The sequence below is a fragment of the Arctopsyche grandis genome, chromosome 12 (genome assembly GCF_051622035.1).
Source record: "Arctopsyche grandis isolate Sample6627 chromosome 12, ASM5162203v2, whole genome shotgun sequence".
Taxonomy (NCBI): domain Eukaryota; kingdom Metazoa; phylum Arthropoda; class Insecta; order Trichoptera; family Hydropsychidae; genus Arctopsyche; species Arctopsyche grandis.
The window spans coordinates 29,294,544-29,321,302 of NC_135366.1; the positions used below are offsets into that span (position 1 = coordinate 29,294,544).

At 33.0% G+C, this 26,759-nt stretch overlaps 1 protein-coding gene across 2 annotated transcripts in view; it reads left to right on the forward strand.

Annotated features, from left to right (window-relative positions):
* The window catches only part of kek2 (leucine-rich repeat, immunoglobulin-like domain-containing kekkon 2 protein), a 253,432-nt gene extending 227,544 nt beyond the window's left edge, over nucleotides 1-25,888 (forward strand). For both annotated transcript variants that reach the window (XM_077442144.1, XM_077442145.1), the window contains one exon: nucleotides 23,242-25,888. In XM_077442144.1, coding sequence (XP_077298270.1) covers nucleotides 23,305-25,737 — 2,433 coding nt within the window. In that variant the 5' untranslated portion in view covers nucleotides 23,242-23,304 and the 3' untranslated portion in view covers nucleotides 25,738-25,888. The remainder of the gene's footprint in view (nucleotides 1-23,241) is intronic.
* The last annotated feature ends 871 nt before the right edge of the window (nucleotides 25,889-26,759 follow it).

The window sequence follows — 26,759 nt, forward strand, 5'->3', positions numbered from 1 at the left end:
AATATAAAACGATTGCATTCGGGAGATAGTCGATTGAAATTAATACTCTGTGTTCAAGCGGAATGGTTTACTTGAGAGCTACTAATTAACTTTTCATACTAAATATAATAAATTTTAACGATTCAAACTCTTCACTGTCATGTTTTAATGCAAACATTATCTGAATAGTACGTAGTTTTTTTTTTAAATATTTAATATATAATATAATGTGAGCAGCTTTGTGTTTTCAATGCTAGACATTATACCATTATCATACATCCTCGATTTTGTTATAGCAAAGCTTTGAATAATGGGAATAAAAAAAAAGTTTTTTTAAAAAGTATCTCTTGTATTATTTATATATAAAATTTTTATTTTGAATAAAAATACCAATATTTTTTTTTACTACCGCCATCTATGTATAAAATGAATGACTACCAACTGTCACCGAGATTAAAAATCTTCGGACCTGAAATGCTTCTTATACGATATTTTATCTCTATCGTAATGGCGGAGGCTCCATTTACTTATATTGATTAATGGCAAAGTATGAAAATGATCGGATAAGAGGTAAACTTTTTCCTGAATTGTAACCGTAAGTGAAACGTGAAGGAGGTATGTAATAAATCATATTAACAATTAGATACAACATAACTTCTTATTGAATACTTATCTCGCAGATAAAACTCCGTGAAGAGATATACTTTAAGCCGTGAAATGTCAGATTTGACACATTTGGCCATAAATCAATATATATCGTGTATTACCCTACAAGAAGCTACACGCCAAATTTGAAATTTATATATACATATGAGAGTTAAAACTATAAATATTTATATATTAGAGATAACGAGAACCAATAGAGCAAATTTCATAAAATATAGAGTGAATTATAGGCGTTTAAACAATTAAAATCTTATATCGCCATATCAAGGGGAACAGGTTGGAAGATACGGGACGAACGCTTATTAAACGTCAAGAAGATTTACTTTTCGCGTGTTTAAAACGCGTTGTATACGATATTTTATCTCCAACGTAATGGCAGACGATACATTAACGTGTATTGATGACCAAAATGAGCAATATGGCAAAGTATGAAAACGATCGGATAAGAGATAAAAATGCCCACTGACACGAAAGCCATGTGAAACGTAAAGGAGGTATGTAAAAATAAAGAATTTCATTAAATTCATTTCGAATGTCTTTTTGATTAATTCATGCAAATAATACAGGTCTGCTGATGATATTTTTACAATAAAATAAAAAGTAATCATGGTTTATTACAATGAAATTGAAAGAAAAATGTTCTGAAAATCGAGATAATTTCACATAAATTTGTAAAATAAATTCATAAATTTTCGGAAAAATATAGATCATATATAGTTTTAATGCAAACATTATCTGAATAGTGTGTAGTTTTTTTTTAATATTAGTGTTTAGTGGGTTTGGTGCATCCGCTCTAAAATCGCCAGATTAACAGAACGGCAGCTTAAAACGTAATTCTCGTTTTCTCGAATGATAGATTGCACATCAGATGACGAGTAAACTTTCGATGTGCACAGATGCAATTATTAAAATTGAGTTGGATCTTTCTGGCGAGTTTAATAAGGCAAGATTCGGAACTTATCGAATCTTGCCTTATTAAACTCGCCTGAAAGATCCAACTCAATTTTAATAATAACCATTTTAATAATTGAATATGTGCACATCGAAAGGTTACCCGTCATCTGATGTGCAATCTATCATTCGAGAAGATGAGAATTGCATTTAAAGCAGTCGTCCGTTAATCTGTCGTTCAATTTGTCTGGCGATTTTAGAGCGGATGCACCGCATCCGTGTTTAATATAATATGAGTAGCTTTGTGTTTTCAATGCTAGACATTATACCATTATCATACATTTAATTGTATATTAAATTTGTTATTATGAATTGATTAATACATTTTTGAAATAATTTACAAATAAAGAAGTGTCCTGTTTTCGAATCGGCTCGTTTCATTAAGCAAACAATATCGATAAAATATAATTATTTTACGTTTGGAAAGGGAACGGTCCGTTGGCTCCTTCGTGGAAATTCGGTATCTGCGTTGTTTTTACACAATAATTTCCAGTTTCGTGATTTAGTACCGTTCGGCTAATTATTAATCAGACGAGAAAATTACTCGAGAAAGTATACGGCCGCTGGAAGGTCGAATGGACCCAACTTTTGGCGAACATAATATAATATTATTCGGCGCCCCGGTAATCGTTTAATTCATAATGCTGGAACTTTCAACGTTTTTCGACGGAAGAAGTGGAAGAAAAAGAAGAAGGGTAGTGTTAAAAGTTGACTGGCACACTTTGCACAACTAAACTTTTATATTGTGAAAGTAATTTCCGTTCGAATTTCGCACAGAACCCAATAACATTCTGCACGGGAAAAACTGCCGGGTGGGTGCCTTGATAATATACTTCACACACACACATACTATCGTTCAAATCAGTGGCTCTCAAGCATTCAATACTATTTGCATATGTGTAAACAAAAAAAAAATCAACCCGGTATTTGTGAGGTGATTTTCAATGAATAAGCATAGTTTTATTTTTTAATAGTTAAATTATTATTCCACTATTTTTTTCGACCTCTTAAACATGTGTGTTCTTCACGAAAAAATTCAAGTATTATTCTTATATCAATGTGATGAAAATAAAAAAAAATTACTAAATTTAATAAGGCGAAAGTGGGGTTTTTTCCGCTTAGAAAAGTCAACAATGTTGTGCCCACTATTCTGTCCACACCCCTGAACGTATCAAGCTGAAAATTTATATACATATGTATTATTTATGAACTAACTTAGAACTGATAAGTAGAGGTAGGATAATCACAGTGCTATCCATTGTTCGGCAAACCTTTAACAATGCATTTACAACCTTTGAACAATACGCGGCACCTTCTGGGTCCGGTGACTACTGATAAGGTTTTGGTCAGAATCCGTTAACCGGAAGTAGTATTTTTTTAATGTAGTTTCTATATATTCATATTCCATTTAAAATGAAATCGATGCTTCTGATTATAATTTATCTATATACATATCTAACAAATAAAGCGTCAATTATATTACACAAAATATTGTCATTACAAATGAGTTGATTCAACTAATTAACAATCACCGGTAACGATTGCATTTAATTTGATTTTATTTACGTATAATTATCTCGATGTTGATATAATCAACGATAAAATTGTATTTAAACCTTCTGCGTGAAAACAGTAAAAAGTGTGATGAATTTGCACATTGAATACATCGGACAATGTTTACTCATTAGCATTGAATATGAACTAATATGATACACGAATATTAAAGTTAATATTATAATTATGTAATGGGATCTTTTTAATTTGTAATGGGACCTTTATTATATGTTCATTGTTGAGTGGTTAAAATTGATCATTTCAACTTTTACAGTTCTATTTATAATTTATTATTATTCACCTGTTGATTTTGACGTAAAAAACTGAAGAATGTGAATAAAATTGGTCGAAGATTTTTATATGAATATTTTCCACGAATAAAGGTAAAGTTTACGTTCAACAATATAATATCCTATTGTAAGAAATTGGGTAAAATATTCTGTAAACAATTCGACGAGTATTCAAATAAATTAGGGGATGGAGTGTACTCAAAGTTTATCATATTTGAGTCTTTCCAATTCGAGATGAATCCGATGGAAAATTAATTTATGTAATATTTTGAAAATACGGTATATTGATCGTTATGTTTACAGATACTGAAAGCATGTATATATATTATATTAGTATTGAGCAAATAAAATATAATCGTACGATAAATGTAAATATGTATGAATTTGCTTGTCATATATGTATGTATGTACTCTCGTTTACTTAATCTTCCTTTATATAAAATTTTATTTACATATTATTATAACTAAACAACTACTCAACATTTTGTTTGCAACTGTTATTATTATAACTACTCAACCACTCAACATGTGTATTATAACTACTCAACATTAAAAGCAAAATTATTAACTGTATAGAAAAGAGAAGTTGGTTTATTTTTTATTACTAACCTCTTATACGTTTCACATGGTTTTCGTTTAAGTGGTCATTTTCTATATCTCTTATCTCTTATCCGATCGTTTTCATACGATTCCATATTGCTCATTTTGGTCATCAATATACGTTATTCAATCTGTTATTGTACATATGTAGATAAAAGCCATAATCGTATGATATATATTATATAGGTAATATGTATGTAATAGTATCATATTATAATTCAAAGATATCTCAATGTGAAAAGAATACGATAATAAACTGTGTGGCATTTGACAAGGCAACAGATAGATCTTATCAATTTAGTGTTTTTGTTTTCATCGAATTTAAACTTACATACATATGCAAAAGCTTGCTTTGATACACGAGAATTAGCTATATTAAGCAGATAACAGCAGTTCAAATCCAACTATACAAAGTTTTTCTAACTTGATATAAAATTTAGTTTCGTTTAAGTCTCCAATACAGATTATATGTATATAAAACTCTATTTGTAGTAAATATTTTGTCCTAGTTCAATTAGTTCTGATTCTGTGTTTAATTTATGTTGATAGAAGAAAGAAAAAAAAAATGGATACATATACATTTATTGTAATGTATCTTGCTTAACAATGTAGTTCCCACAATAATCAAATTCATTTTCTAACATTCATATACATACGTGAGTAACAAGTCCATTCAAATTCCTGTAAATGGATAGTCAGATAAGACAGGAGTGCCGGACTTTGCTCAAACCAAAAGATAAAAATTATTTATATAGATCACGATTCGATTACATAAGTTAGTCATCACCATCGAGACTCCGAGAGTGGTAGTCATTAATATCGACCCCGTTAGTGACGGTCGATATTAATGACTACCATAAATGTAACATTTGTACATACATACCTCTTCTTACTTCGCCTTACGATTACTATTAAGGAAAAAATTTGCCTCTTATCCGAACGTTTTCATACTTTACCATATTGCTCATTTTGGTCATCAATATAAGTAAAGGTATCATCTGCCATTACGTTGGTGAAAAAATATCGTATTAGACACGTTCGAAAATTCTCCCACAAAGATCTATCTGCCTGACGTTAATCGCACGAAATGTTCGGTCGCATTGATCGCCTACTGCGATCGCTTATAAATATTTTTAGTATAACTCTCATATGTATATAAATATATATATATATATATATATATATATATATATATATATATATATATATATATATATATATATATATATATATATATATATATATATATATATATATATATATATATATATAAATTTCAAATTTGGCGTATAGCTTCTATATCTCGATTTACGGCCAAATGTTTCAGATTTGACATTTCACAGCTAGAACTACATCTCTTCACTGAGCATTATCTGCGCCGTTAATTGAGATGTTAAGATAAGTATTCAATAAGAAGTTGAGTTGTATCTAATTGCTAATATCATTTATAAATAAGTTTTCCACCATCAAACAAAGCTGGGCATTAAACGTTTACCCATAACCTTAAACGTCAACCTTAATTTGAATGATGTTTTTTCCTCCAAAACAAACTTTCTAACCAATACTGGCTTAATATATGTACATATATCAAACAGTGATAGTTTTATTACTTTACCTATGTACGTAGTAACAATAGATGAGGTTTTGTGATCATGCGAAAATTCGAACTCGAGATTTTGACTGATTCGAATTCAGAATCGATTACTGATCACGTTTTCATGAAAAAATCACACACACACACATCTAGAAAAAATTTGTGTCTGTGTATTTTGGGGATTTTTCGAACACCGTTAGTTCTATCGAACTGAAACTTAGTATCGGTTACTGAAATTTTTATCGACACGAAGAAAATTTTTTTCAAATTTTTAAGTTGACCGGAAATGGTACCTCCCCTTATAGGTGGCCTCTTTTAAGTTTTTGAATTCAATCATCTCCCAAATTTTTATGCATGTGATACTTTTTTTTAGTTTTAGCTATGTATTATGATAATAAATAAATCTTGGTTTGTTAACCAAGTAATTTAAAAAATATATAAACTGCGTTTTGGAACATGACAATATGTATTTAAACTTCATCGTTCTAAAAATGTGAATCGGTTACTTTGGAGAAATTGAGATATTTTACGGAATCTCTGAAATCTTTGAACCGTTGATTAAGAAACTCTGAATAATATCTAAAGTGAAGAAAGTTTAGCCGTTTCCATGTTTAGTACCGGGTGTAATAGTCGCTATTTGTATGAAATTTACCGACCCATGATTCATTCGTAGAATATGTAGTAATAAAAAGCTTTTGGCAAAAAGCGATGAATCTGAAGCGAGGTGTGGGGAAAGACGTGTATTTTCCGAGGTCCCTCCTGCGTCAAAAGAGGGTCGGGGGTCCAGAAGGAGGAACCCCACCGGAATACATTCCGCTTTCATTGGTAAATAGAGAAAGAATCCCGTTTCCAACCCGTCGGCGTCCTCGTTTTCGGTATACGTATGTATAATATATATATTATTTTTTTTTTGTTTCATTTTCCCCTCGCGAATTTATCTTTTTTGTTCTGGCGCGGTCCTCCCGTTCGGACCCGGCGGCTGACGTTGATTCATCCCCGTTTTTCATGCTTGGAAATTACTCAAAAAGACCTTGGGAAAGGAAGGAAAGTGGAGAAGAGGCCAAAAAACGCTTCGCGAAAATGCTAACAGGCTATTATTTAATTTCGGAAAATATCTTCCCGTTTCGCGCGCGAGGCGCCCCTGCCCGGCTTGGGCACACTGAAAAAAAAATCGCGCGATAAAAAACATTTGTGTATAGCTTATTTTAAAATACGATTCAAATTGAATAAAAATACAAAAAAAATCCAATCAACATTCAGAAAAATTCAGTTGAAAATTATTTTCCACAATTTCCAAATTAAATACATGCTTATTCGGATTAAAAATCCTTGGGTATTCGTTATGATTGTATTTATATGTATAAACAGTCATACATCATTTTAAAATTAATTTATAATATATCTGTTACAGTGAAAACATATTTCAAGTGAAGATATGTTATATTTACACCAATTCAAGCTGTGAAAATGGATCAAAAAATGAATATACAACTCTATAAATTTAACCCTAAAAACCCAATCTTAAATAAATAGAGCCAACCCTTACTTAACTTAACCAATACCAACCCTAACAATATAATCCTAAATGATTAAAACCAACCCTGAAAATGTAACTGGTTATGATTTCACTGAAAGTGAAAATAAATTGTTTGACTTGAAATATAATTTCACTGTGACGTATCCATAAAGTTTTTCTACATATATATATTTATCGATTTTTGAGGATTTGCTTAAGCCTAAAAACCAGTATTTCTCAACATTTTTTCATATATGTGGATCATTGAAAATTGTATACATATGTATTTTACAGACCAGTAGTGAGGAAATAAAAAAAATATTATTTACATAAATAATATGAGCTATAAAAAATAGTGGATAAAATTAAATAAACGAAAAAGATATTAATTTAATTTGAAAATTAAATAAATATCTTTTTCATACTGACAAATTCTATTTGTACAATGTATTATATTATCAAATGTGATTTTTTAAAAAATGTTTAAATACTATAGTTGAACTTAATGGCATTTTTTGATAGTATAAGTATCAAATTCTTAATTTAATTATATTTAATAAATTCAGTTTAATGTTAAAAATGTTATAGTTGAGTATTCCACGAGAATTTACATATATACATAGGTATATATGTATGTATATAGAAAATGAAAGTGAAAGATAATGGAAGTGGAAGATACTGAGAATGGAAGATATGTATATAAAAAGGATAGAGTGAAGAGATTGAAATTAACATGGGCGGGACACGTGGCTAGAAGAATGGACGAAAGGTGGACAAAAGAAGTGCTAGATTGGTACCCAAGAGAATGTAAAAGGGTAAAAGAAAAACCACAGGGAAGATGGGTAGATGAAATTATGAAAATGTGTGATGTGAGATGGATGAGTTGCGCAAAACAGAGATGAGTGGAAGCGTGTTGGAGAGGCCTTCATCCAGCAGTGAATGGTAAATGACTGTAGATGATGATGATTATATAGAAAATGAATATCTGGCTTTTTTTAATCTACATAATTAAATAAAATAAAAGAAAACTTTGTACAAAAACGTATACATTTCTATTAAATGAGTAATTTTCAAAAAATTGTACGTTTTATATTTTCTTATATAAATAGCTATTTTATCTTGAAAATGGGTCCGAGGATTTGGATGAAACTACCTTTTTGAGTCCAAAAAAGCGATTTAAATGAGAAAATTTACTTAGTGGGACAAATAATCACTGAAAATCCCTATGCAATACAAAATACGGTAAAAATAAGTATTATTAAAATTGAACAAATTAAATGAAGTGCTCGGCCAAAGCTTATGTGAACCTGCACTGCTGTATATTAATAGAAGTATGCTGGATATATTTTATTTTTATTTTTAAATGCTTTTTATTATTACTAAATTATGTTCACAATACATCTTATATCTATTTTAATAGCTACTGATCTCCTGATAATTTTCTATTTTACAATTGTAATTTAATTTTGTTAGTAATCATAGTATTATATTATTCTAATGTTAATATACAGCATAATAGGAAAAAGAGCTCAAAAACCTATTTACAATTTTTATAAATGCTCATAATACATCTAATACATAATAGTCATTAAAGACTCTCTAAATTCAACGATCTAAAACAGATTGTGTTTAGGTAATCTGTGTGTTATACCTGAAAGGTATAGACATTTTGTTGTAATCACCGGCTAGTATGAATGGACCTTAATGCTTTGTTGATTATATTGTAATAAAATACAGGTCACTCGCTTTTAATAACTATTGAGCCAAAACTATGCTATTCATACATACCTATACATATATTAACGTACGTACATACATACATATATTGAAAATGATCTCAAAATTAGATAAGACATCGTCCCACGTAATTAAATTCAAGTTCGTTTATTTTCGGTACAGTAAAGCATCACCTCCCAAAATTCCGCAATGGGAAAATTGAACAATACACAATTTAAGGCGCTTTTTATTGAAACACGTGTTCTGGAATCATTATGGCCAAGTTTAATTTATATTCTGTTTACTCTGGAGGTGGGGCAGGGAGGCAGCAGAACAAGAGCGAGGCAGACGAGATGAAAAAAGTAATTACAGCCTACGTAAAATTCTCGGAAACTTGAGATTTAGCGACAAGCTCTCGATTAATTTTTTTTTCAATAATATTTTCTTTATAATAACACCAACAACAGCGATAGCTCAGTTTCGTATACCTATACGCTGTGATTATAACTGAAATATATATTACATACATAAGCATGTGAAAAAAATAAATACAGATTAGATTGATTTCACTCATTTGACACGACTCGGCATTTCCCAAAAGGCTTTTGTAAAAGCTGGGACGTTTGGAGTGAGTCAAAACTATTTATATACATATGTAAGTTCTTTTTAATAACAAATCTTATTTTATTATAAACTCACCTGATTTGTTTCAAACAACAGCCTAGTAAGCATATTATGCTTTCTAGCAGTGGTCAGTGTTCGATTCCCACTAGTAGCGCTGGCCAGACCTTGGTTTGTGACTCCAGGTCGATAGTTTGCCTATTTTTCTGATTTTCATTGAAATGTTTCCTGTAAATTGGCATCTCCTTTACATCTCTCTTGGAAATTTTAAGTTACTCAGCGTTTTGAGGTTCGCCGATTTGTATTATAAAAATACTTCAAAAATTTTTTTAACATAGATGTCATTGTGGATGATTGTATGAATTCGCAATGTATAAAATGTTTATATTGATTTTATAATTGTATTGTATCTGTTTTAGTAAAGTCGCCGCTTTGGAGCGATCTGTAAAGGTGTAAATCATGGTCACGTTCCAATGAAAGATTAAATAATTTTTCTTTTTTTTTTAATCAATTGGTTAACTAACCAAGATTTCTTTATGATTATTAAAGCGTTACATTTATCTTATTGGTAGTATTTAATTATGGAACGGATAATTTAAATGAGATACGTAGAACTGTTTCACTTTAACTTTGCTTCACTATTAAACTTTGTTCTGCTGCTGTGCTGTTGACTGCTACTCTTGGAGTCTCGATGGTGACGACTACCACTCTTAGAGTCTCGATGGTGATGAATGTCACTCTCGGAGTTGATGGTGATGACTAACTTAAATTCTAACAGTAATGAGTTTATATACTCTTCTTTAAAACAATGAAGTGTTGAAGACACGTGTCGTACAATTTTGGTTAGTCAGTGTTTAAGGTGTGCTATAAATCAATGGTGCTAATTATTAAATAGGTGTGCCACAAATCAATGGTGTGTCTTATCCCTACTGGTTAGTCGATTACATTGATAAGCGAGGTACATAACAGGTGCGATTGAATAAAATTTAAATTAAATTTGGTGTTTGATAAAATATAGAAAAAATCAGATTACACAAGCTCTAAGTGAAATTTGTTGATGAGAAACGTCAATTTGGACAGACATACTTTAAAGATTTTTAAAAACGCAAGGCTTTGAAATTTCGACCGTTCAAAATTATGACAAGGCCTCCGAACAGAACAATACTTCAAAGCTGCAAACGTTCAAGCGAGCGGTCTCAGATCTAAGGGGTAGTACCCCTGACTACCCCGTAGTACCCCTCAGGTAAATCGGTCGTAAATAAGTCGAATCGCAAGCACGACCCCCTTCGCCGAGATACGCCTAATTGTACCCCATTTCGCATTCGACCCCGGGGCATCCCCCGCAACCCCATCATCCCCATCCCCCATAAATATGTCCGGGGAATTCGGCTCGTGGGAGTTTGCGGGAGTCGGTCACGCTCTCCAAATATCCAATAAACACTAACGGCCCGTGTAAATTAGCGCGTGAATTTTTGTTTTTACGATCAAATAAACAATAAAATAAACTCGCAGCTCGAAATTCGCCGGTGTGAACCAATTTGAGCGTTGTATCTGATCGAGAGAGTTGAAATGGCCATCGAAGTAGACTTGAAAGTGCCTGCTAACATTTTTTTTGACTAGAGTGTCGTAAAGAAGAGCGAAGCTCACTGGATAAGCGGCCATTTAACAGTTGAAGGGTCGTAGATTAAAATTCCAAGCAAAAACGAAAAATTTATTCAATTTTCTCTATGATTATCTATCGTTGTATGTTTATTTATTTATTACCTAGATGCATCATATGTTCCTTGACAGAGATTACTTCAACGTAAGACGGTTAGATTATTTTGTACATAATTACTAACATTTTTTTAAACATAACAGTACATAGAATAAATAAGAGCCTTGTAAATTGACACATACATGCATTTCATAAACATTTTTACTACATATCAGAAAATTCAAGATGCAATAATCTAGAATTTTGCGATATATAGAGCAGGTTGCCAATTTGTTGGAACCGTTGCAATGAAATCAAATTAATTGGCAATTTCTGATGGGAAACGATTGACCTGGAGTCACATATCCAAGGCACTGGACCAGGGAATGAACTCATAGCCATTCAGTTGAAAGCATCACTAGCACTGATGTATGATGCTGTTATAAATGTCCATTATACATTTTTTTTATTATTTAAAGCCTAAGATATTATCTAAATTAAATAGAATTTTGGTAATTTGTGTTCATACTTGAAGGGTATAGATATCTTGTTGTAGACGTCTAGACTCTAGACTCTAAACAAGTTTATTATGTGGCATGAATATTAGTGATTATTTCGTAGAATCGTTTGGTTCGTTTGTTAGTAATATCTACGAAGACTTACCCTGGTTGGAGATCACTGACTTATATATGATTTTGTCTGAATAGACAAATTAGCATGGTAATCTTTAGTAATACGTCTGTCGCATCTATTTCTAAGCGGCTAGTAACTTTTATGTCAACCAGATAAGGGTTTTTTACACAACACTATATAACACCATTCGTATGCAATGACTAAAAATATTACAATCGGAATATTTTTCGATAAAAGATTCGAAGTAGAGATATTTTTTATTTTATTTCAATTAATTATGCACACTCGCCTAACAGATTGCTCCAAAGCAGCGAGTGTGTTAAGCAGATTAGGACTTGATAATTTATATATTAGATATATTAAATACATAATACACATGTAAATTGAAACAACATCTGACATCTATGGTCAGACATTACAAAAATCGTAAACGATACGATCAATAACATGTTTCGTGTAATAATACGAATTTTTACATTCAATAATCATCCATAGAGACATCTATGGAGAGAAATCTGGCGAAACTTGAGATATAACAATAACTCAAGGTTGGCAATTGAAAATTGGATAGGAAAAGCCAATTTTACACGAATCGTTTCGATGAAAATCAGAGTAATGCCGTGTCATGGCGAACAGTTTACGCCTTGTTAAACAACGCTTGTTAAACGTCAGGAAGATTTACTTTCCGCGTGTTTTAAACGCGTTGTATACGATATTGTATCTCCAACGTAATGGCAGACGATACATTAACGTGTATTGATGACCAAAATGAGCAATATGACAAAGTATGAAAACGATCGGATAAGAGATAAAAATGACCGCTGACACGAAATCCATGTGAAACGTAAAGGAGGTATGTAAAAATTGGCAAATTCTGATAAGAAACGATCGACTTTGACAAACCAAGATCTGGCCAACAACTGGTGGGATCTGGTGGGAATGGAACCCGTGACACCTTGCACGAATGAACACAACACTCACCACTAGACCACGCTGCTGGTTATATTTGTCTCTTGGTATGTTGCATTCAGAAACCCTAGGAGAGACTAATCTCTAGGTCATTGGCCACCTTACATAGATGAGTCACCGATGTTGTATTGGCGTTTTAATATCGATTGGTTTTGGAAAGGGTGCGTATTTGGTTTTGGAGGGTTGGAAGGCTTAGAAGGGGAAGTCGAGTGCTCTCGATGCTAGATTGAAGGGTAAAAGCGATAAAATTGATGAAACCCACTGCGTTTGCGTGGCTAGTTACGTGAGTATGATCAAAATTTTTGTTAGAATACAACATTTAAGATAAAAATACTAATAAATAATGCAATATACGAATGAGAGATGTAACATATTTTCAAGATTTTTTGTTGTTGATATTTTCCATAAGGCAACACATGCGGAGTGTTTGCCGCGAATCCATTTCCGGATACGCAAAAGATCCGATCGCACATGCATACATATCTGTGTAATGTTTGCAACTTGCCAGTTTTTCTCTGGTCGGGTTTTAGTGCTTTTTCAAAGCTCCGGGGCGTAAAAAGCTCAACGGGGAGGACAGGGCTTTTTTACTTTTCCTCACTAAAGTACCCACCCGGCACGCAAACATTTGATAGCGGCGTTTACTACCCCGATTTTATTACTTGTCATATCATTACATGTAAAACTCGTATAAATTCAAATAAACGCCCACCACCCACATCGCATTATACCAGTCTGACTATGTATGTATGTATGTATGTTTCATATGTGAAGGTAGCCGAATCGATTAAGCAATAACGTCAAGTTATGACGATGTTGATGTTTCAATACAGAATCACGCCTATGTAATGTTAAACATTGATATTTTATAGTTCGTTTTGAGTACAAGAAAATAAAAACCTATACTAAAAGTTATATTAGATCATATATGTAGATGAACCAACAGACTAGTGGTTAGCATATATATAATTATTTGAACAAAGTGGAAACGGGTTCAAATCCTACTGGTTTCTGCTGGCCAGACCTTGGATTTGTGAATCCAGGTCAATCGTTTCCTTTCAATCGTTTTCTGATTTTAAATAAATATAGAAAACTGCACAGTTGCACGCGAATGTAATAGTGGATATTCATTCAGTCGAGACATTTGTCGGTGAAAATATCGCTCGTAAGGTCTCTGGTTAAGACACTTTTCGTGATTATAAAGGCTACGACATCCCTTTTCATAGCTTTTATAAGTATATTTTGTCAAATTCAATTTTGTTATAATCAATTCTGCGATTATAATAACCAGCAGAATAGACTAGGTGATTACCATATATATATTTTTTACATATATACCTACAGGTAAAACCCAATGCGCCTTCCTGGCCAATTACAAGCAATAAAGCATTTTTATTACACAAGTCAATGCATTACGAGACATTGAAAACTAGTAATTAAGGAGACATCTATGAATTGTATATTGATTTTATTTGTACATTAATCATACTCAAATAGTGGTGACATACAGTAGGTAGGAAGGTTTTTAGCCAATTTAATCGGGAACCGTTTCAACAATGAAATCAGAAAAATTGGCAAACTCTGATAGGAAACGATCAACCTGGAGTCCAAAAATCCAAGTCTGACTAGCAGCACTACAGATATACTCCGAAAAATTCTTTTCAATCGAGGTCAGCTCATGGGATCAAACCCGGCGCCTCTCGGTGCTAGGCAGAAGCTTAACGACCGAGCTATGCTGCTGGCTAATTCTTTGAACAAAGTGGTCACGGGTTCAAATCCCACTGGTTTCCGCTGTCCAGACCTTAGATTTGTGACTCCAGGTGAATCGCTTCTTGTCAGAGTTTGCCAATTTTCATTGAAACGGTTCCAAAAAATTGGCAAAATTACCCATTTTCTCGCAAATTTCAAGTTTGAATTTCTCCGAATCGTATAAAATGCTGCAAATTTAAAAATTGGACAATAAATTACTTTGTGGATGTTAATTAACCCTTTGAGTGCTGATGTATTTTTTGTTGACAGCTCGCCACGCTAAAAATTTTGCCAAGATTTCCAACTAGAATTATTTAGAAATCTAATAGAAAGCAGGTATAAAAATTGTAGCTAATCCAAAAAACCCTACATAACTACCGCCGAGAATTTTGAGTATTGTAAAGGTGTGTTTAGACTCTCTAATCTATCTTGAAACAATATATAAAATAAGCAAAAGAAGGCTATTAATGAATTTATTTTTCCAAAACTAATTCCATCTTCATCATTGTTATTAAAATGTAATGCTCACAATCTAAATGCCAAGCCACAGTCTAAAATACTCAGCAGTTTCTCAGGATTTCCATCGGGAAATTATGCTATGGTTGTAAATTCAGAAATTCCGGTGTAAATCAGTATTTATAAATGTTAACAAATGAATGACACGGATTACACGACCCATTTTTAATGCATTTTTATTTTTCAATGCTACCTGGAAAGGCTTAGCGGGTAGTATTCTTGTTTACTTTGTACATGCTCAAAATACAACGCCAATTGGAGTTTTTTAGGCCTTGTTAGAAAAACGCCAATTACCGTTGGTCAGCATTCAAAAGGTATGTTCAGCATTCAATATGTACATATTTACTTTGTATAATACTAATAATATTTACAATGTTTCAATATCAAATGTACAATGTTTCTGGCCAATAAGTTACTGGTATAAATAAAAAATATAAATAAATAATTAAATGTTACTAGTTATATATTTGATATTTTATATACTGTTTACATTCTGTAGATCTGTAATAGTAAAATCAAATTGTAGGAAAAGCCCTCAAGCTCAATTTGGGGAGCTGGAATTTTTAATACGATTTAAAAATACACCCCGTATATCTTTACTGCAGGGGTAGCCGGGGGTGGGGGGGAGGGGTCTATTTTTTCCGATAGAGATGGTCCATCTCAGTTATTCAAAAGGGTACGCACGAAGATGCTAGATGAGTTTAAGAGAAAAAAAATGGCCTCGCGTAAATCTTTCAAACACTAAAACTGTCCCCCCCACCCCAAAGATTGAGTGCTTCTCTAAAAATCGCCGATAAGATATTAAATCCGCTTCCTTTCACGCCGCCCCTGGCTCATAAGATTCATTGGACCCCTTTGCTCACATATTATTGATTCGCTATATATAGTCGTAAATTTTAAAAATGGGCCCCACGAAAAATCCGATTTAATCGACGGGAGTGATGCGCTCTTTATAAATTGAAGCCTACGTGCGTTTATGGCATTTTTAATATTATGACATTCGTTTTATGAGCCGTAAATTTTAACCGATTTTCAATTTGATGTCTATATTAAAAATGAAAAATGCGTACATATTTGATTAAAAAATATTTAACACGTGACATTTTATAGATTTTAATTTCAAATGTGATATATTTGTCTTTTTACAGACTTTTTATAAGCTGTAAAACTCACTGTGTTATTTCCACAAAATTCCTGTCCGGAAAATAATTTTGATCTGATTTTTGATTTTGATTTTTAAATGCTTTTTATTATTACTAAATTGTGTTCACAATACATCTTATATCTATTTTAATAGCTAATGATCTGGTCATAATTTTCTATTTTACAATTTTAATTTAATTTTGTTAGTAATCATAGTATTATATTATTCTAATGTTAATGTACAGCATAATAGGGAAAAGTGCTCCAAAATTTATTTACAATTCTTATAAATGCTCATAATACATCTAATACATAATATTAATTAAAGACTCTCTAAAGTCGATGATATAAAGCAGATTGTGTTTAGGTAATCTGTTTTTAATACCTGAAGGGTATAGACATTTTATTGTTATCACCGAGTCTCTTCACAAGTGTGTTAGTATGGTTATTAGTGATTTTGTCATAGAATCTATTGGTTACTCTGTTAGTAATGTCTGTAACTAACGGAATATTATTTAGTGATCTGATATTGAACCATTTCCATTCTTTAGATCGCTTCGATATTTTACCGACTTACAACAATGAAGTAAACTTATGTTTCCGACATGAAGCTAGAGTCAATGTTTTGCCTGCTTATTTGCCTCATTGATTTTTGTTTAAAATATAATATTCTATCAAAATTTTGAGTTTTAAGAGTCTTTCAATTGATAGTGATGGTTAATATGATTTTAGTAAGTCGAGTACAATGACTGTTATCTGTTTACTAGATTATATAGGTAACATGAACATTCAGTGTGTATTTTGTGAAAGTGTAAGCTAGTTGATATGAAAGGGCTTAAATTTTGATGGGGTTGAAATATATATTTTTTTAATTTTTCTTTCTTGATCTATATTTATTTATTATGTTTTTAATAATAATAACAATAATATAAACAATATGACCTGATAGGTCGCCCCAAAGTGTCACACCAGTCTTACAAAAAAAGAAAATATAAATATATTTGTACAATGTATATACATATGTATACGTACATACATACATATATTGAATAAAACGAATAAAATATGAGAATTACACAAAGAGAATTGTTATTTTTATAAAAACAATAGAAAAACAGCCAAATTGGGATATTTCATTAATAATACATACGAACGTATTTGCATTATAGTTTTGTTTCTCAAATAAATCATACGATTTCATCTTAAAATATCAATTGTATCAAGTTGGTTTTATTTAATTTTACTTAAATATTTTTATTTATTTAATCTATTTATAATAAACCGCCCTGCATTTCTCGTGCCGGTGAAATTTACTTTTTACGAAAATTTTGTATAATATCTATGATCTATGATCTAAGAATGGATATCATAAGATAGTATTCAAAATTTAGTGCTTCAACTACATATAGCGGAATGTAAAAATAAATAAATAAACAGAAAACTTCATATGTTATATAGTATCTACTACGTATGTATGTATGTATATTAAAAAAAAATGAATTTAAAGTACGTTTAAAATGAGTTCATAATAATTTTTAAATAATTTCCACTTAATAATAATAATCGTAAAAAATAACAATAAAAAATAAAGCTTGCGGGCAAAAAAAAAAAAATTAAAATAAACTTCAACCAAAAAAGAAAAAAATACACAGGCGAAGGAAAGGTCTCGGTGCGAAATCTGCAAATTTTCCACCGACAAAAAACAACATCGCCGAAATGAAGAGGAGGAGGCGTCGGTGAAGGTCTAAAAAAGCGGAATCCTTTATCTGCGACTATTTATCTTTTATATCCCGAGTCCCGCGGGTGAGGATTGGCGTCGGAAAAGCTTCGCGAAAATTTTCCTCACGACGCGACGCCCGCATAAGGGGTGGAAAATGTTTACCCAGCCAATGCGTCGGCCGTAATAAGTGAGACGTGGCGAATAAATAAACCGTGAGCGTCGACTGCCTGCTCTTCCAACCCCCCAAAACCCCATAGAACCACCCCCACCACTCGTACATCCCCTGTCTCCCGCACTTACTACGTTTTCATTTATTTTTATTTGGTCGTATTAGGGTTGCGGCGTCTCAAGATTGACGATCGCTTTGAACTAATTGGGTGTACACACAACTTAAATTTAAATTAAGTTTACTTTCAACGCTCACGCTTGTGTTCATTCATGATATTTTGTGAGACTTATGAAATTCAAATCTTATACAAAACCCAATCGTCTAATTTTCGCCGTATGTCTGTTTGTACATTGCACAGACTGGTATTTATTTGGCCTCAAAAGCTGGCCAAAAATCAAAAATTTAATCTTTCACAAATTGAGTTTATGTTGGGGTCCCAAAGCAGGTACAAAGACTTCCTTATCTGGATAAAGCTCACTAGCCAAATGTAGTCGCAGTCGAATCCAGTCATTTTTGTGATACGATTGATTTTGTTCGCGGCATTTTGTCGTTAAACAACCTTTCCTTGTGATTATTTTACATACCTCCTTTACGTTTCACTTACGATTACAATTCAAGAAAATTTTTGCCTCTTATCCGATCGTTTTCATACTTTGCCATATTGCTCATTTTGGTCATCAATATAAATAAATGGAGCCTCCACCATTACGATGGTGCAAATATGTATATCGTGTAAGACGCGTTTGTAATTTGCCCGCCGTCATTCTATTTGACGTTTACCGTTGACGTTTGTTTATTAGTTTTAAACATAGATGGTGATAGTAAAAAAAAATATTGGTGTTTTTATTCAAAATAATAATTTTATATACAAATTATAGAAGAGGTATGTTTTTAAAAAACTTTTTTTTTAAGAAATATTATACTAAAAGTGTTTTTGTTGGAAAAAAATAGTATAGATGTTGAGAACAAGATATCTACACTAGATTATACGCTTTGTTTTAATTCCTTTCAAAATTTTGTTTCACATGTTTTGACCTGGTAAGAAACCCTATTTTCCCTTAGGTTTTCTTCACTTTTTTGTACAAATTGTTTTTAAGCACATTGTGTTATTTTAGATGAATCAAATTTATGTGATATGAAACTTTAAGATTTCTACTTTTATTCTAGTAAAACAAAGTTTGCGCGAATTTGCCCCTTAAATAATAATCAATAATAAATAAGCGTATTTTGGAACTCCAAATTTTTTCTTATTTTAATTCTGTATTTATGTATATTCCAGTTTCTGATTTTTTTTTGATTTTTAAATGCTTTTTATTATTACGAAATTATGTTCGCAATACATCTTGTATCTATTTTAATAGCTACTGATCTACTGATCATTTTCTATTTTACAATTTAATTTAATTTGGTTAGTAATCATAGTATTATATTATTCTAATGTTAATGTACAGCATACTAGGAAAAAGAGCTCAAAAATTTATTTACGATTCTTAAAAATGCTCATAATACATCTAATAGTTCCAGTTTCTGAGTATTCTGTCATGTCTATGATCCGAAAGCGTCTACATGATATTATGAGAGGAAGCACCGAAAGGCGTTTTATTCAAAAACTCAAAGATTTAAAAGAAAAATACTAGGAAAGTTTTAAAAAGTGTCCTCCTGCGAAACTTGAGGATTTTCAAAAAATCATAAGATTGTTTAAAATCGTCAATAGCTCGCATGTAATAGTACATAAAGCTATTTTCTAGTGAGAAACTTAAAAAATATTTGTGGGCAGGTTTTCAGGCCAAATACCACTCTTTACTCTGTTTGTATACTATGTTTGTCCTTATTTGAAAGGCCATAGCAGATTGCCATAGCAGTATCAGATCAGAATTAGAACGCTTCGTTTAATCTATTAAGAATTTTAGTAAAAGCATTATATTTATATAAAGCTAACCTTTCGTTCACATTTCGCAACAATGCCTCAAATGTTAAAACGCAATTAGGCATCAGAACATTTTGAATAAAACATGGCACCGTAAAACGGCACGCTAATCGCGACGCGAGTGAGGCGTAAAATGGCTCAAATTTATGTTGATGAGATGAAAATATCCTGTGAAGGATCTCGTTCGACGGCTGCGATGCTTCGTCTCCTTGCCTATATATGTATGTATAATATTTTATTACATAAGTGTTATGGATGGCTGCTCCGAATTTAATATCATAAGTAAACATGCCCATTTGATATTATTGTTGTGTGTTGTGAGCCGAGGTGTGTTAGACGATTGCGGAGAGCGGGCCGTTTATCTCGGCTAAGTTTTCCGAGGAAAATCATCCATTGCGCGGAAATTATCATTTGTCGCATCGAGGCGAGCAGTGGAAAGTTGTGCAAAACTTTCTCGTGTACGACAGCAATATCCGTTTATCACGTCTTGTGTGACGATTGGTAACGATTCTCAAATGGAGGATGCGTCTCTTTGTGTACGTTGAAATTTAGCGTAGAACATTATAAAGAAAACTTTTAGTTCGTATGAAATGATAAAATCTACTATACATGTACATATATAAAGATGAAATTTCAGCTGTGAAAATTCTAAGTTTTCAATTAAGAAGCATCAAATTTGATAAAATAATTCATTGTATTTTAATTTGAACCGTAAACTTCAGAAGTCTGTTACCAGATGGTCACTTTTATTTTACGAAAGCCATCATCTATAAGAAGAGGACGTTAATTGTTAGCACTTTATTTATTGGGTCGTTACTTCTCTTTTTACAAAATGAAATATGAATTTTAACTCTCTACGCTGTTTTCCCTCTTCTCAAATGATAAGCGCTCGCTTTGCATTATTGTATTATAAAATTTATGATAATGCACAATTACAGTGCAATTACATATGTTGAAAGGGGTCCAATGACTTGCATGTATCGAATTTAGCCGAATTGTGAATTGAGATAATTGCAATATCAAATTTTCTTTGAATTATGTGAATGTTTGTGCATACTGTGAATTAAATTGTAATATTAAATGTCAAAGCATTTTTAAATGTGCAATTTTTATATTGCAAACGTGCTAAAATATGAAGTAAGCCGTGAATCTATTATAACCAGAAGCATTGATCAGTGGTAAGCATGTGATGCTTTCAATTGAGAATCCTTGACCCGGTGCTGCTGGGCAGACCTTAGGTATGTTAGTCCAAGTTGATCGTTTCCCATCAGAGTTTGCCAATTTATCTAATTTCATTGAAAAAGTCCCAACAAATTGGCAATCTGTCCCTTCTCTCGCAAAATTCAAGTTTATAAAATAGTGCGCAAATTCAAAACTGTTTTTCAAAATGTTTCTATAGATGTATCCATGATTCTCTGTAATAATTACTCTTTTGGGTTGGCATTCAGGTTTACCTGTAAAGCCTTCTTATATACTATATACATTTGTATACAGTATTTAAAAAATAAAAATAACTCAAATAATATTATTTACTTTTCTATTTACGAAGAATCAATATATTAATAATAGTATTGTGATCGTGAGAGATTTTGACTGATTTGTATTTATTATCAATCGCTGATCTCGTTTTCGTATTTTTTTTAACTTTAATTTTATTTCATAGAACATTAACACTTTGCCTTTAAATATCACTCCAAAGCGACGAGTGCATTTATGCAAATACAATACAGTCAATCAATATACATATATAAGTATTTTATAAAATGTGAATTCATACAAACATCTATGAAGTGAAATTTTGCAGCATTTTTATAATCAAATTGGCGAACCTCAAGACGCTGAATAACTTGAGATTAGCAAGAAAGATAGGAGATGCTAATTTTTATAGGAACTGTTGCAATAAAAATCAGAAAAATGGGCAAACTCTGATAAGAAACGATCGACCGGGAGTCACAAACCAAAGTCTGGCCAGCAGTGGTACTCTAGTGGGACCCGAACTCTTGACCACTCTTCTCGAAAGCTATGCTAACCACTAGTCCACGGCACTGGTTTATGTTAATGTTTGTCTCTGTGTTTTGCATATGATTAAAATTCCGATTGTAAAATCACACTGAAACATTGTGTTGGTTAATGAAAATCTAATCGTTATATTGAAAAATTTTGAAAATGTTTCATGCCATATTTTTTAAAGTATCATTAAATTTAAGTACGAATTTTATACCAAAAAAGGGAAATTAGATGGGTATTTACGGTTTCAGAGACTGTGAGCTATATTTCACCATATAGCATTCTTAAACAAAAAAAAAAAAAAAAAACAGGAAGAAGACTCGAGGAAACGCGGAAGAATATGTATCCAAAAGATTCCATTGTGTGTTTGCGTTGAATTTTTCTTTTTTTTTTTTTCACTCTTCCCGTCCATTCCATGCTGGATTTTTTCTTCCTGGAGTTTGTGGAGTTTGTGCTGAGTCATTGGCGTCAGATGGTAATTCTTTTCGAAAATGGCAAAGGCATTGTTCCGAATAAAACGGACCCACTATTATCACCGACTATGCAGACTTTTAATATATACATATATAAGTTCGCCACGTTTCCAAATCAAAAAGTTCCCATGTAAATTTTACGATACAAGATTCTCACAGGTAGAAAAGAGTAATACGATCGTACATGAGTGTGGCAAAAAAAAAAAAAACAACCTCAAGCGCCCTTTTATTATTATGTAAATGTGAGGTAAACCTCGCATTTGTGATTTCGGTTATACCTTCGTATCCTCGGGGAGATGCGTGCATTCAAATGGAAAACGAATCGATGTATTGTGTATTATACTGCATCGAGGGGGGGTTGGGGGGACAAAGCATGGTTAATTGCAGACACTGCGACAGCAACTTGACTGACATAACAAATTACCGGCAATCAACGGCATGTCAACATATAGTGTAGCAATTACCAAACATTTGTCTAACGATTCTATGGTAAAAGTGTCCTTGTCTGGATGTGTGTGTGTGTGTGTGTATGTGCTCACTTGTCTATTCAATTTTCCGAGTGGGTACGATGTGTGCTAGGGACGAATTGTTCCATTGAAATTAGAGGAAACCATTAAGGAATGTGCTTGTTATGTGTACAGATGAAATAACAAACTTTGACACTTGCCATGTCCTGATACCATTATGATGCTATATTCTTCAACTTTGCAAGATCTTTGATCATAAATTTAATCAATATTTTTTATTCTTTGCAGATGCTTACTGGTAGACATCCAAGAATTTGATTGATAACTTCAAAGCAGGACTACGATGCAACCATGATAGTGTTGCACGTTTCAAGGATGCAGACCAAGGCCGCGTTGAAGCAACCGTGCACTCTGTGTGTGCTGTTGCTTCTGATGCAGCTGGTGCAACAGGCCTGGTCATGTCCAGAACTTTGCACCTGCAAATGGAAGAACGGCAAGCAGACCGTGGAATGTGTTGACAAGGCCATGACTCTCATACCGAATGGTCTCGATCATGGTACCCAAGTTTTGGAATTTTCCGGGAACAATCTCCAAGTGTTGCCCAGAGAGCGCTTCAAGACCATCGGCTTGATAAACTTACAGAAGATTTTCATGGCGCGTTGTAAGATCGTCAAGATCGACGACGACTCCTTTAAAGGTCTGTCAAATTTGGTTGAGTTGGATTTGTCGGAAAATTTGCTCGTCAACGTGCCCACTCCTATATTTTCCGACTTTCCTTCTCTTATGCGGTTGACACTCAGCGAGAATCCGATCAAAGTGCTCAAGAGCCACGGATTTCAACACTTGACGTTCCTGACGACTTTGGAGCTGAGCAATTGCGACATATCTCTCATCGAAGACGAGGCTTTCATAGGTCTGAGCCATTTGGAGTGGTTGAAACTCGATGGAAACAAATTGACTACAATGAGAGGTTCGCACATACTTCCAGACACGTTGCACGGAGTGGATTTACACAATAATAGGTGGCAGTGCGATTGCAACTCTCAAGATCTCTACACGTGGCTTTTGAACTTCAACATACCGCATTCTGTTGAACCTAAGTGTAGCTCACCTTCCAGACTCTCAGGACACGCTATAAAATCTCTTGTTGAGACCGATTTGGCTTGCCTTCCAGACGTCTCTCCAACTACTTTCTATTTGGAAATCAGCGAAGGAAAGAATGTGTCACTCTTATGCCAAGTTTCTGCCGTGCCTGAAGCTAAAGTATCATGGTGGTTTCAAGGTCAAGTCTTACAAAACGATTCAATGGTAGCACCTGGGATACACCTCTACTACTATATAGAAGAAGGAACAGTCGAAAAAAGAAGCGAATTATTCATATACAATACAAACAGTGAAGACAACGGAACTTTTGCATGCATAGCTGAAAACCCAGCTGGAAAGAGTCAATCTAACTACACAATAAGAGTCATAGTAAAAGAGGAGCCAATTCTTATTGTCGTAACGTTTCCATTCGAGTATATTCTGACGTTTGCTATTGGAGCTGGAGTGGTGTTGATATTAATTTTCATCATTATAATAATAGCAATTATCAAATGTAAAAAGAATAAGAAGCGTAGAAAGAAAAAGGAAAGCAGTAAAGATGTCGCATTGCAGTATCCTACAAATGTGATGAAAAGTGGCAACAGCAATTCCTGCAATGATTCAATTCCTCCAAAATTGAACGGAAGTATAATAGTCACAGATCAGCACCACCATGTTGCAATGTACTCAACGCCTGCTAGAGATCTGCTTATCAGCAATTTGGATAATACGGTTTGCTTCAATCCAACAACACTTAGAAGCTACCAAATAGAACAGAACCCAGATTTGATCAACGACACTGAAAGTGTTGGAAAGGGGAGGAAGACTCTAAACGACGACGATTCAGAGAAGCAGAACGATCCAGCTGATGAAGAATCATCAGACAACTTTGACACGAGCACAGTACTTTCGCTTTCATCAGCACCACCGAGACAAGTCAAGTGGCAAGATCAGCAGAAGTATCTGAACAGTGTTGCTACGCTCCCCAGAGGAGTCAGACCCGATATGTATCAGCACGTTGCTGATGTTCATCTGAATCCAGGATGCTTTTTGGACAGCGACGGATATCCTATCGATTTTGGTTTGCCCAAGTTGCAAACCATGCAACAACCTATGATGGTAACCGATGGACAGAACAACTTTTATCGCACCTTGCCTCATAACAGATCCAAGATCAAAACTGCTCCAACGCCGAGCGTTCGCTTTTCAAGAGAAGCTGAATTCTTTGTTAGGAGCAACCAACCGCCTTCTTATGAGCACTATAGTCCTGCTGATGTCAGATATACGGTTGAGGGCTATCCTTATACCCAGCCTAGGCAGTATGCACCTGATCAGGTCGGTGTGTCTGATGCGAGTTTCATTCCTTCTCCACCTGAAGGGTACAAGTCTGGGGCTATGTCTCCTTCTCTGGCTCCGTGTTGCACTTCTCCTCAAACTGTGATGTCTGGAGGCTGGCCCCATTGTGTTCCAGGTACTTATCATCCTCAGCAGCAACCTAACGGTGTTTACGTGTCGACCAGGTGTGTCCCTACTCAAACGAGTGACGCCGATTCGAGATTAGCTTCGGACAAAGTTCCGGATACGGCCAAGGCGAAAGGTGTGTCCGTAAGTCAATCTTCTAGCACTAAGGACTTGGAGAACCCTTCCGAAAGTCCCGACGAAGGATACGTTGGAGATGGAGTTGAAGCTCCGGAGATTTGACGAAGGCGCTCGCAGGACACCTGCAAAACAGCTAGGGCTTCGAGTGAAGTGAAGGACAATAACAATAAAGATATGAAGGATGTTAGTTGGAATGTCTCCGATACTGGAACTCAAACCCAGCCATCCGAAAAGAAGTGAAGTGAGTGAAAGTAAAAAAAAAAAAAAAAAATAGGTGTAAATACTTTTTTATACAATTCGGACATATTTATATTTTAATACACAGGGTAAAGAGAGTAACATCATGTAATAAACAAAAAAAATGACAGTATTGATATGTATGTAAATGAATATTTCATATACTATATTTGTGTGTACGATACTATTTTTTAGTGATTAGTTAAATATTTAAAAAATCTATGTATTTAACGTGAATTTTTATATAAAAGGCAATAGAGGAAAAAAATTGGTGATAACAATCTTAATCTTAAATAAATAAATAAAAAATCCCAGTAGATCCATTGTATATAAACATACAGTGCTCAAAAAAAAAAGTAATTTTAATGTACATAAAAAATTTTCCGAACAAAAATATCAAATGGGGGAAATTAATGACACTTAGTTTTTTCGTTAAACACATTTTTATTTCGAAAATGAAATAAAATACATCGACAAATGATTGAAATTTGTAATCGTTTCTTCTTCACAATTCGACGAATCTCATTTTTTTTATACTGTAAATTCAAGAAATATGCTCATTTAGTGATTAATAAAAAAAATATACTTACGTATAACCGAATCATTTACAAATTATAACATTTCACAAAAGTAAAAAAAAATTATAAATACATATATAAAAAGCAATACAAATATTTTCTAGTCATTTTAGTCAATAAGTACTCTTGTAAAAATAGCGAAATATACATATAGAAAATAGAATGTATACATATATAAAAAAAAATCATCTTATATTTATTTTAGAAACACATCCATTGAATATTTAGATACAAAAATTTTATTTAAATTGACCAAAAATGATTTATTTATATAATTATGTGGCACGCTAGAAATGTGACGAGATAAAG